Source organism: Neodiprion lecontei, chromosome 2 (genome assembly GCF_021901455.1).
Source record: "Neodiprion lecontei isolate iyNeoLeco1 chromosome 2, iyNeoLeco1.1, whole genome shotgun sequence".
Taxonomy (NCBI): domain Eukaryota; kingdom Metazoa; phylum Arthropoda; class Insecta; order Hymenoptera; family Diprionidae; genus Neodiprion; species Neodiprion lecontei.
The window spans coordinates 42,461,950-42,474,089 of NC_060261.1; the positions used below are offsets into that span (position 1 = coordinate 42,461,950).

At 49.9% G+C, this 12,140-nt stretch overlaps 1 protein-coding gene across 2 annotated transcripts in view; it reads left to right on the top strand.

Moving 5' to 3' along the window:
• LOC107225208 (protein jagged-1) overlaps nt 1-12,140 on the top strand; it is a 62,625-nt gene that overhangs the window by 42,751 nt on the left and 7,734 nt on the right. For both annotated transcript variants that reach the window (XM_046730582.1, XM_015665591.2), the window contains one exon: nt 5,885-6,208. In XM_046730582.1, the coding sequence (XP_046586538.1) occupies nt 5,885-6,208 (324 nt within the window). The remainder of the gene's footprint in view (nt 1-5,884; nt 6,209-12,140) is intronic.

Sequence of the window (12,140 nt, forward strand, 5' to 3'; positions counted from 1 at the left end):
GGACGATCAGCGATCTGAACAAACCTGTCGAAATGATGATTACAGGAACGAGTAAAACCAGAGACAGTCAGTCCCGACCCCCTGGGACAAGCGCATATTGTCGATTCGCGTGCTTCTGCTTACAGAGTTTGCGGGGTCTCGCACGGCCCGGAGAAATCTCAGCAATGGTCGCTCGAGGGCTAACAACCTCCACCTGATGCTCGGAGGTATGGGTAGGCAGGTAGGTAATTGGATGCCGTCAAAGAAATCTCGCAGCCCGTGAGTCTGTCCGCACAGTGGCCTCTGCGGTGGCTCGTATCGCAGCTCGAACAAACTTTGCCTGCGCGTCAACAATTCCCCGTTGTTTAAAAGTCCCTTATCTCCTCACGGATCGAGGGTATCGGAATCCGAACCCCCTGAAGAGGGTCGAAAGTACGAAAAATTTCTCACACGAGTAATTGATTCGGTATTACAGAGACAAAAAAATTCGTCGCATCGTAGCAATGATCGAAGAAAGGGATATTTCGTCACGTCTCTAAAATCGCTTTTTTTCCCCACCATCTGACGAATTCATTTTGCCAGCCTCGTTAGAAAGTTGCGGTCGAATTTGAAGGGTTCAGATTCCGACACGTCGAGTATGCGTTTGTACATTGTACGCACTGTGTACAGTTCAATTCCCGTCGTTCCCTCTCTCTCTCTCTCTCTCTCCGTCTATCTCTATCTCCCTCCGTTTCTCTTTCTCTCTACCTTCCCGCATTGTTTCGCGTATCGTATGTCTCCTCGCCGACAGTTCGAGGTTTCAGAAACCGATCGATCGATCGATTCCCGCCTGTATACCTACCCGTATAATACGGTCGTGTGTTGTACAGCTACAACGCAAGCAACGTCCTCGCGTCTCCGAGGATCTCCGTCAGATTTCTATTACTGCAAATGATTTTTCTATTCTATTTATCATTTCTGCACCGTGCCTGCACTCTCGCAGTGGCAGCAACCAGTTTACAAGATAGCTTTAATTACCGCGCGTACATCACTCGCCTGCGATATACCTACGTATCTACCTTATACCCGTCTGCCTACTTACCTTCGTAATCAGCACTGGATAACCTTTTGCCGCGAATGATCCTCCGCTGGGATTCTTCGATTAACAGTAAATCTTGGCCAGGGTGACACGCGCTGCGGGAGAGAAGCTGCAGGTTCCGCAACGGGTCTGTCAAGGCGAACGACGCGGCGCGGTGTTGGGATTGAAGAATATTGAAGAATAATCATTGTGTCCCAGAGCGCCGATCCGCGGCCTTTCCAGCTCACACAGCCTCCCCCTCCTTGCGTAACGCAGGATTTCCAGCGACGATCTCGAACTACGGGCCTGCGTACTCGATCCTCCATGAATAAAGGAACGCAATGCTTACGTACTACACGTATACCTGCTATGAACGATTGCGCCGTGAGGCCGGCGATGCAGAAGCCGTTAAATATTAATGCAAGCCTTCCTCGCGGGATTCCGAGAAACGGAACCGGGAAATGGATATATAGGAGTTGGATCTCGAGGTTATACAACGCAATCGTCAGCGGCGAGCTCTGACGAAACAATGGGCTACGAGCCCAGCCGTTAATTGGACTTGACAAACGGACAGACGATCCTTTCTTCGCAGGGAACAGACGCGCCTCTCTTGTGTTCCGTGCCCACCTCTGCATCCGATCGGCTAAAAGAAAAGGAACCGTTCTCCAGGGCCGATTGCGCCGTCTGAAATTCGATGAAAAAAGGGTCGGAATATTGAATTGAAAAACGAAAAGCTCGCGTATCAAGCACGCCGAGGCATGGCGGCTGAAACTCCGCCTTCGGCTCACCGCGAGAAAGAATTTTTAATTATTTTGGTAATTTGTGGTCAATTCCTGTGGCTAGATATCTAAGCTGCAGTCTTTTCTGACGGGGGTCGATCGGGTAGCAGCAGGAACACGTAAGTATAGGCTCGCTTTTAACGGCGAGAGATATATGGGCTGCGGTACCGGACCCATCGCATCGGGTCTCTTACGAGCCTCGCACAGTTTGCTCACGACGATCGTTCGCGTCGCGTATAAGACGCGTACCTGGGTCCGTCTGGGCCTGTGTGCGTGGCGTACGTAGCGGAGATACGAGAACCGGGTGTATACAACCGCCTATGGTATAAAATTAAATGCTATTCGGCAGGCCTATTCCGTTTCGGGCAGGTAGCGGCCACCGGTAATTACTACCTAGGATATAACTTAGGAGCTGGTCCAGAGGAAGATGAAAGGCGAGACCCACGGATTTTCAAAACTGAAACCGAAACTTCGATAGACCCGATATAGCTCCGGCCCTCCCCCTTCGGCTCCCCGTGAGAACCCTCAATGCACACAGCATCGATTATTTACGAGTCACTTGTTCTCCGTTCGGATTCTTAACCCTACGCCACGGATACAACGTACCTCGCATCACGGCCGCACATGATACTTACAAATTATACACTCTTCATCTGTACGCGTCGCCTCGCCACGCCAAAGTCGTATATTTTTCTTCCCGGGAACAGAATACATCGATTCGTCTCGCGACCAGGAAATCTAGACTCTGACACTTGTTCACAATCACCGGTAGAAAACTTTGTCCACCGCACTTGTACGTGTACTTGAGTTGCGTTTCGTCGTCTTAAAAGTCTCACCCCGTTGAATGGCGCGTAAATAAATTCGCTACTTCGGCCATCAGCTCGTACGATCTACTGGGAAACCGTCCGTCTCAAATCTTAAACAGATTTCGATGATTGTGTTATTTCAATCTCATTGCCGTCCCGGGAAAGAGATCTTGAGTAAAGCTCGATTCGTGGCACTGGAATTAAAATTCAGTGACAAAACGCGCGTGTTGTTCCTTAATATTTCAAGATGCGCCTGTTCCTGAAAGTAAAATCGAGAAGGCGCGGTCGTTTTGCCGAAAAATAATAATAATTATAATAATAATAATAAGAAACCATTCCCCCGTGTGTTTGTCCAGCAATTTTCTCGCGTCTTCTCATTTGAATGGACTTGACCAAATATATTCTTCCTCTTATTATTCATCTTCTTCTGATGACACTGCACGCACCGGTGCTGAGACCCTCTCGTCGTCCAAGCTTGGACACTCGGTTCTCGCTTTTTCACGAAACAAAAATATTTGTATGAAAGAAGTATTGTGTTTACATTAAGCATGCAGTTGCGCCACACGTCAACGTCACGGAGCGTTAAGATCTTTGACGTTCGAGTCGGTGGGTGTGTGAACCCGTTTAAACAAATCATTGCGCGCGTATCTGTTCCTGCGCTCGCATTTACATTCGAAACATCCGATCTAATACACCTAGTCTGTATGGCGTAAGTATGTGCAAATTCCGTGCGTGAAGTTTCGACTCTCCTCTTTCTCGATCCTCGTGCGATATCGTTACACCAGCTCACCACCGTTAACCGAAGGTGATATTCGGTTGAACTCGGATTACGAAACGTCTAGTATTCCCCATCCCGCGTTCGTGTCCGCTGTCAATGATCGTTCGAAGTTGTCGAGGCAGACCGAGCATGATCGGTGTCGTTAATTGCTCCTCAATTAGGGGATAAATCGATTCTCCGGATCGTTGAACCCGCCCGGCCGGATCTTCATTAATTTCAGCCGATTTCGCGCGCTGTAATAACCGGCAATGAAGTAGAGGACGAGGAAGAGAAGATGCTGGACTCCAGGGATCCCGAAGAGGAGGAAGACCACGCCGCGCACACTGAGACTATACCTATCCTGTACAACGTAACACGCAACGCGGAGCCGGGAGAGCCTGGCAGGTACGGCTCGCTGCACCTTGGCTATGCGGAAAGGAAGGCTCTCCGGCTCTTCTCCTCGACTTACACCATCGCGCCAGGAACGGGTGAACAAGGCGTATACAAGGGGGGCACAGGTACGCGAGGGGCGCCGCTGTGCAACAGGTACATAAATAACGGCTGGCTTTGTAATATACCACGAGTCGCGGCTGCCTCGAGTGCATGTGTGCGCTTCGGCGCTAAACTTACCGGGTGACGCGAGGAAGCGGTGCCGTCGCGGACGACGTCGTTGGGCGTTTCTCCTCGGCCGCAACCTCGACAACGAGAGCGTCGTTCCCCGCTGCGCCGCCTATCGTGCATCGCTCGCACCCCGCGTGCCAATTATTCGCTGTCAGTCGGTCACGCGATATCTCATGCGCGCGAATTGGGAATTACGTGCGTTGAACACGTTCCTTGACACCCGTCAGAACGGGGAAAGAAATCGTTTGACGGGTCGAGACGCGAATGTTTATAATAAAATGGCCGACCGTGACTCGGTGGTCGGTCGGGATTTCGAAGGAAATGAGACAAGGAGAAGAGGAGGAGGAGAGGGAGAAAAAAGAACGCTGATTTCTAATGATAATTACCAGAACCACGCCCTCGCTCAAAAATTCTCATCGTATTCGGGCAGCGTTCTCCTATTTCACCGTTTCTTTGTAATTTACAAACGTTACCACCACGCATACGACTGATGCATGCGACCCAAGGTCGAGGGCAACCAACGCGCTTGGGATTCAACGATAATTAATGAACGGTGAAACGCTGATACGTCCGCGCGTCTATTCCGCGTAAAGTATGCGGCTCGCGGGGCAATCAGGGCCGTTCGCAAGACCTCTTCAGTAAAATCTGCAGACACCCGCTACGTAAAGCGTTTACTACAGCGGCGTGCTGCAGATACCGCGTATTACTACACATGTAGGTACACGTACGTACGTATATTCGTTCATGTGATGCGGAGGTGAAATATATTGTGGAAACTAAAAGCCGTGCAGCGGCAGACGGGAGGACGCTCCTCGGCAGCCTCGGTGCACTTTCTACAGTACCGGTTATATCGCGGGGAACAAAAAGAGAAAGAATATCGAGGAGGGAAAAATTCGCCTCACGCTGTATATACAGTCTATATTCTATTAGCCTATACACGGTACCGCGCATCGTGCTGCAGACGCTTCTATGCCTTTCGTTACGTCTATGTAGCGCGATGCGCAAACGGACACGGAGCGCTACGCTCGCGGCACGTACGAGTTCTGCACATAGCGCACAACCGCGACTGAACCCCATTAGCATAAAGGAGAACGAAAATTACTCCGACGGATTGCGCAAATTGGCGATTTCTTTTCACCGTGCACATGTGTTCGACGGAACGATCTGCGCCACGAAAGAATTTTTTGTTAGAAACAGTCGTGTTACGGTTATACACTTCGTAATTAACCCGTCCAGGTTACTCCAAATCCTTTCATTATACCTACATTCACGTATCAGATACACGCTGGAAGAGATTACGTGGTTGGAATTTCTGTAAACATGTTACGCGAAAGTATGAATCAATTTCTTCAACACTCGATCAAATTGTTTTCACTTCAATTCTCGACGGTCAGGAGGTATAGTAGAAGAATCTTGTCCATAGCCACTATAAGCCATCGACCAAAGTCTTTTTGGGTCTCTGCTGTCACAATGTTGAAGATTATGAATTTGAAATTGTACATGCAAAATGTTACATGTTCAAATGTACGGATCGTTCATTCTTGATAAAACTGAAGCTACTTGAGTGATTCGAGATGTCATCTTCAAGTGCGATATCCAAATAACAATATCGAAGCTATTGCTCACAGTGTATCATATTCGCAATCGACGATCTTAAAAAGCTTTTGCACTTGAATAGACTATTTAGTTTACTATTCCGAACATCCGTGATTTGTGAAATCAAATTCGAAATCAGTCACGCAAAAAGCAAAAAGCGCAAACTTTGTTCCACTTTTTTGGCGAAGAGGAGAGGTCTATAAGGAAGTGATGATAAAAATTGGTCCCCCCACTCCCCTTGTGGAAAAGCAGCATAATGATAGTGACGTACGTCTTACGTGTTCGACAGGCGACAACGGCCACCGGATTCTTCGAGGTGCAGATTCTCTCGCTGACGAACAACAGGGGCACCCTGGTCGACGGGAGGTGTTGCGGCGGAGGAACCGATGGCGGCGGTGGCGGCGGCGGCGGCGACAACTGGGGCGGCGGTTATCCGGTCTGCGGAACGCCCTGCACAACCGCATTCTGGCTGTGCCTGAAGGAGTACCAGTCGAACGTGACGGCGATCGGTTCCTGCAGTTTCGGCAACGTCTCTAGTCAAGCTCTGGGCCAGAACACGTTCACCCTAAGCGAGCCAGTCACCCTTCAGCTGCGCTTCACCTTCAGATGGACTGTAAGTATACTCGGAAATGCTAATTACTCTCATTTCTCTCTTCTCGTGTTGTTCTCTGCTCTTTTTCTTCTTTATTTCTTTTTTTTTTTACATCTCCTCGACTCGTGCGTATCCCGGGTACCGCGGTAGCTATTTTCCTCTCTCCGGACGCGTCCGCTCCGTTGAACTCTGAACTCTGACCCCTTCTCCGACTGTCGACGGTCCAGACTTTCGCGCCGCTCCGCGACAAGCTCACTGTGTAACCCTCGCGGAAAGACAAGATGCTGCATCATGCGCAACGCATTGCGCCCGTGTAACGCGACTCCGGGAACGTCGACGAACCCATGTTCTAATTGAGGGCTAATTGGGGTTGCTGGACGATGCCACCGTGGCTTTCACTTAGTTCGAGACGGGAACACGACCGCGATCTGCGCGTTCGGAGTCCCCGTATCAGGAAGGCGATTCTCGTTGCAGTTCGAAGTGGGAACTTCGTATTCATTTATTTATACCGGGAAAAGGCAAGAAAAATTACTCTCGACGAGAAAAGTCGGAGAAGTCGATTTCCGTAAACGACTTGGCCACGTGGGAACTCTCCTGCCGTCCACTGATGCAGACGGAAATTTAAAAACGGGTCGCGGTATCGAACGATGATTAAATCATCGAACGTGTCACCGACTGGTGTAAACAGCGCCTAGCTGAAGCTGGGCAACATGGAATTTATTTTCACATTTACCGTATAGGCAGAGCGTACAAGCGGCGACTGCATATTATAATCCGGAGAGAAAGAAGACCCGTAGAAGATGTCCGAGACCCTGAAGAGACTTGGTTCCGTGGCCGGGGGTTCGGGGAGGCGAGGAGACGGCAGGCAGCGCGCATTAAATATTAAAGTACACATTGAAGATTATTTGAAGAGGTTTTGTGTTTGTATATTTCATAACTCGCCCGCGGTTCCCGAGTGGTCCTGGTACTCCCCTCGGCCCTTTCCACCGGTGCTCGAGGACCGAACTTCGCGGTGTTTATACACGCGAACCCTCAAATTGCTCCGGAGTTCCAAGAGGTCCCGAGGAGGACCGAGACGGACTCCGAAAGGGTCGCTTACTTACGTAGCTCCTCCGCCCCCTCCGCTTCCTCCGCTTCTTGTTCTTACACATATTCCTCCTCGGCCGCTGCTCGCCCAGTTAGCGTCTCACCGTCCGGAGTTAATCAAATTATTAACGCGTCCCGGGCAACAATGATAATAATATGAGAAATATGGAAAGTAAACAGTGCACGCAGCCGTCTGCGCTGACGGAGAAGAGAGGCAACCGCGCGCCTTTCAGCTCGCAAGGAGCGGTGGCCTACAGACGAGCTTCAGAAGTCCGGGCAGCCTAACCGGTGTTCGGGGGGTGGGATCAACGTCGACGTCGACGTCGGGGCGATAATGACCCGGATGCCTTCCTATCAGTCCTACGCTATTGTGTTCTACACGCATGCCGCGAGTGTCGGTTTTGTTCAGCTGCGCGTTTTCCGCTCCCTGCAGATATCGCCGATGCTCGCGGGCGCGCTGCTTGACGCATCCTTGACTCGGGACCAGCGCGCCGTTCAGAGAAAGAGAGAAAGAGAGAAAGAGGCGAAGCAGAGAAACGAAAACCTCTCCCGAACAAAGATCGCCTTGGCTAATCTCACGATCTGCGCTCCGGCTAATTGGACAAACTTATATGGCCGGCCCGAAATCCCCGATCGGCAGACCAGATCGGGGGTGATCGATGGCTTCCTCGGTGTAGTCGCGCTTATCGCGCTTTCGCGCTACGGAGAAACGAAGAATACTCGCCGATTCGTCCCTCATTGTGACGAAGCGCTCGTGAAGATGAGCTTTTCTTGACGCGATGCGACGGCGTTCGCACCTTGGCCCGAATCGACTACCGCCCCAGAAGCGCAGCAGAGTGCGAAACTCGCGGTCTTGTATTACCAAGAGGTCAACGGCCACGTGATAACCACGAGGCAAACCATAATATAATATACAGCCTAGGCGTCAACGAGCAGGCATTTCATGAATGTGCACTGATGCGTGGCTAATATGGGCGCCGCTGTATCAATGACATGACGTCAGAAGTAGCGGGAAACACGTGGTCGCGGTAAGGTATTACCATTATTATCGTTTAGGGACGGAATCCACTTGCAGCCTAGGCGCGGTGTTCTGGTGTCGATGATTACTCGCAATCGAACTGTGTAACCGTGCATTACACGGCTAGGATATCCGTCGAGGACCCGGCGCGCGACTGCAATCGCGCATCGGCAGCATCAGCATCAGCAGCGCATGGATAACCGATTTACAAAAGGTGCATATAACGCAAACGAGCGCGAGATAGGATACGCATTAGCATAGAGCGGCGCGCGGGACAAGCCGGGCATTGGAGAACGAGTAAGATGAAAAGGAAGGGAGGAAGCGGGGGGGCCCGCGGGCCCCACGGGGACCGTACAGTGACTCAGGAGAGCCAACAGGTGTATGCCTGCATCTCTCTGAAACGTAGCCTGTGCGGTGCTGGGTGTGTTGACTTAATACATGAACGAGGCACGCACCCGCGTCTGGTGGATATGACTGCGGGTATACCTGCGTGCATACACGCATGTATAGGTGTATACACCTGTGTGACGACGTATGTAAATTGAGGTAGAATGTCGCTTTGGTTTGGGCAATATCCAGCCTCGACGTGTGTGTGAACCAGCCTCGCGGACCGCATACCAAAGACTTTTTAGTCAGCTCTCGTCGGCCCTCCTGGTCCCTCGGTTTCGTCCTCCTCGGATCCCTCGCGATGCGATGCGCTGCGCAGTGTTGCACCGGAGTCTCGGCAGCTCATCGTCTAGGTATATATTTAACACATGGACGGAATGTCGCTTCTTACGCTCCTGCGCTTCAGGTATGGTCCCCTACAGCCGGTTACCTACCTACCTACTCCATCGGCCGCCCACCTCACTCCTCGGCGCAGCATCGCGGGATCCTCTTTGACCGAAGGAATCTTCTTTCATTGAAGGCAACGGAAAAAGAGCAGAGGAACACTCGTCGAAATCATTAATTACCGGCAAATACTGCGACCGGGTGGCCGGCCGAGATCGAAATCTTGAGGAGAATAAATCAGGATCGAGTAATCGCGAAATACGTTACATTTCGCGCGTCCGACTTGTACCCTCGTACTTTTATCGTTTACAGCTTCGTTCAGTTGTGAGCCATTAGATGTTTTTCTTCGGTTTTCGGTTAGGTATTTTAAAGGTCACAAATTAACGATATTCTCGATCGATGTATTATACCAATTTAAATTCAATATTTCTGGCACGTACGTATGTATGTACTTATACCTGCGTCATTCGACGAAAAAAACGATGAAATTGTCGAAACTATTTCTCCAAGAACATCTTGTTGGTATTGATCGTTTTACAATACTCAAAGAACGATCTATGCTTGATTTCCTTCTCATCACGCGCTGTGGTGAATTTGAATTTTTCTTAAAACTCAGTTGAGGAATAAAGTCGATTCCATTAGCGGTGATAAAAAAAACACACACACACACACACACACACACACACACACACACACACACACACACTCGAGTAACAAAAAAATAAAACGCCAGTATGCCTACGCGACGTGTTCGACGAGGAATAATATTAACGAATCGAGAGAGTGCGAGTGAACGTGCAGGCGAGGGAGTGTAGAGTGCCTGTAAAGGCGTAAACTTGAAAAGAGGAATTAAGTCCACAACCACATTGAAGGCGAGCAGAGAACCCGCGTCAATCAAACCAGTGTACGCATGCCCAACTGTAATAAATATAATTAATAGGAAGCACTTAGTGGGCGGATGGAAAAAAGAGAAAAGACGAGGAAAAAAAAAAGAAACAAGACACAAGAGGCAAAAAAAAAAAAAAAATGAAAAATAAATAAAAAACGAAAGAAAGAAAAATTCGGCTCCCGATCATCGTAGAGGATATGAACGACCATGTAAATATCCATCTTGCACCGGTTGATCTGACCGACAAAACCCTTCTATCGAAAGTCAATCCTCAAGGACAAACGTGCTTAGATTTTCTCGCCTCATGCACCACCGATACCAAAACTGACGCCCATTGTGCATTGACAGACGCGGCATAGCTACCGCATTGCGTTTCGGAGCACAGTGCACCGCGTACCCACGCCCACATGTTGAAGCCAACACGAATACCTTCGCAGCACGAAGCGACAGCGTTACCTACGCGCTTACGGTGAACCACGCGTCCTTTCGGCGAAACATCGGACATGTCGAATGACACGTGAGACGACTGAACCTCTGTCTCAGAGGCTTGTAGCATTGCTTGGAGGAATCACAGCCATGTGTGAACGCGACTTGTACCGAAGACCTAGAAATTTAAATTGGACCGACGAACGAGTCGATACTTTACTGAAAACCGGTCCGTGGAACCGTCGTCAGTATTGCTGATGATCGATACACCGAATAGCCTGAGACTTTGAGGTATCTGTAGAATCGCTTTGAATGACCGAACATGAAAATTTTCTTCATTCGTCAAAGTCCATACGGGTAGATAGGAGAAAATTTTAACAACGGATCCACGAACCGCATGGATCACGGCTGAAAACATTACCTGCGCTTAGAAGAGGAAGAAAGAGAGAAAAAATCAAACCGAATCTAGTTTTCACGGTGTTCGGTCTGAGTAATGAGGTGTATCCCAGAGGCTGAGGTACCAAAAAAGCAATTTACATCCACGACATAATTTCGTTATTGCGCGACTACGAAAGGCCATAACTAGGGCTGTAAAACGGGATGACTTCGTTTTACCGATTCCGCCATCCCACCATCCCGGCTACATCGTTACAATTTCTTGTCACGCATGCGATAGTCCCGCTTTACTCCGTTATATCGAGGCCGATACCACGCGATTGAGGAAGAACAAGAACGTTTTTACCAGTGACCACGACCGTGTAATGGCGGCTCTCTTCTATCGCTCAGAGTCGTTGCATGAAAATATTTTGAGCAACCGCATTTGAGACCGGAAGCCAGTTTTTTCACCGCCGCATAGAATAAGACAACCCTTTTTAAGGGCCGTCCCGAAGGGAACTTTGGAACACAGCTTGATCCTTTGTCCGAATTGCTCGCCGTAATTTGGTCTCTCGAGGCACTCGAGGATCTCAGCTGGAAGCCTTTATACGTCACGTTAAATAACCTAGCCCAACAGAATCCAACCTCACCCGGGTATATCTGGCCGGTCGACTCAGCGGCTAATCCGAAAGCTCTGAAAGCAAAGTGGTCGATTTGGTTGAAACGCAGGCTTCGCAGCGTCCGGACACCCGATGATAAGAGCCTCGCATTGCCGTAACCCAGTAAACAATTAATGCTGTCCTCTAGTTGCCGGGGCTAATTAACGCTTCGAGGTCCTCCTGGCCGGCCAGACGCTCGGCGTCTCCGGGAAACAAAAAGCATTCCTGCAGGTTAGGGGAACCTAGGTTCAATCGTGAAGTCGCGCTGGCAGCGATTCTCCAAGGGATGGATTCAAACGCGTGTGCACATATTTAAGTTTCTACAAGGTGTGTATAAGAAAAAGAGAGAGAGAGAGTGAGAGAGAGAGAGAGAGACGGACAGAACGAGAGCAGCGAAAGAGAGGAAGAGGGCGAAAACGACGATGAGCATCAAAGTGGCGGGCGTGGGAAAGAAGGCATCGAGCGAGCCACCAATTAACACCAATTAGCGTTCATATACTCTAGGTACCCCCGCCGAATGAACTTCACGTTTACCATCCTGCGCACACCATGCGCGAGCACTCCCGGAGCACCGTAACGTACGGGACCGTCGTTCATGCGATGGACGAATGTATCATCCATTGTGTGTCGCGCACACGCAGGCCTGCTTAGTAATATCTAATTAATAGGAGTGGGCGATTCATACGTGGACGTCAGAGCCGAGGAGAAGCGCACCGCGTTCATTACCTA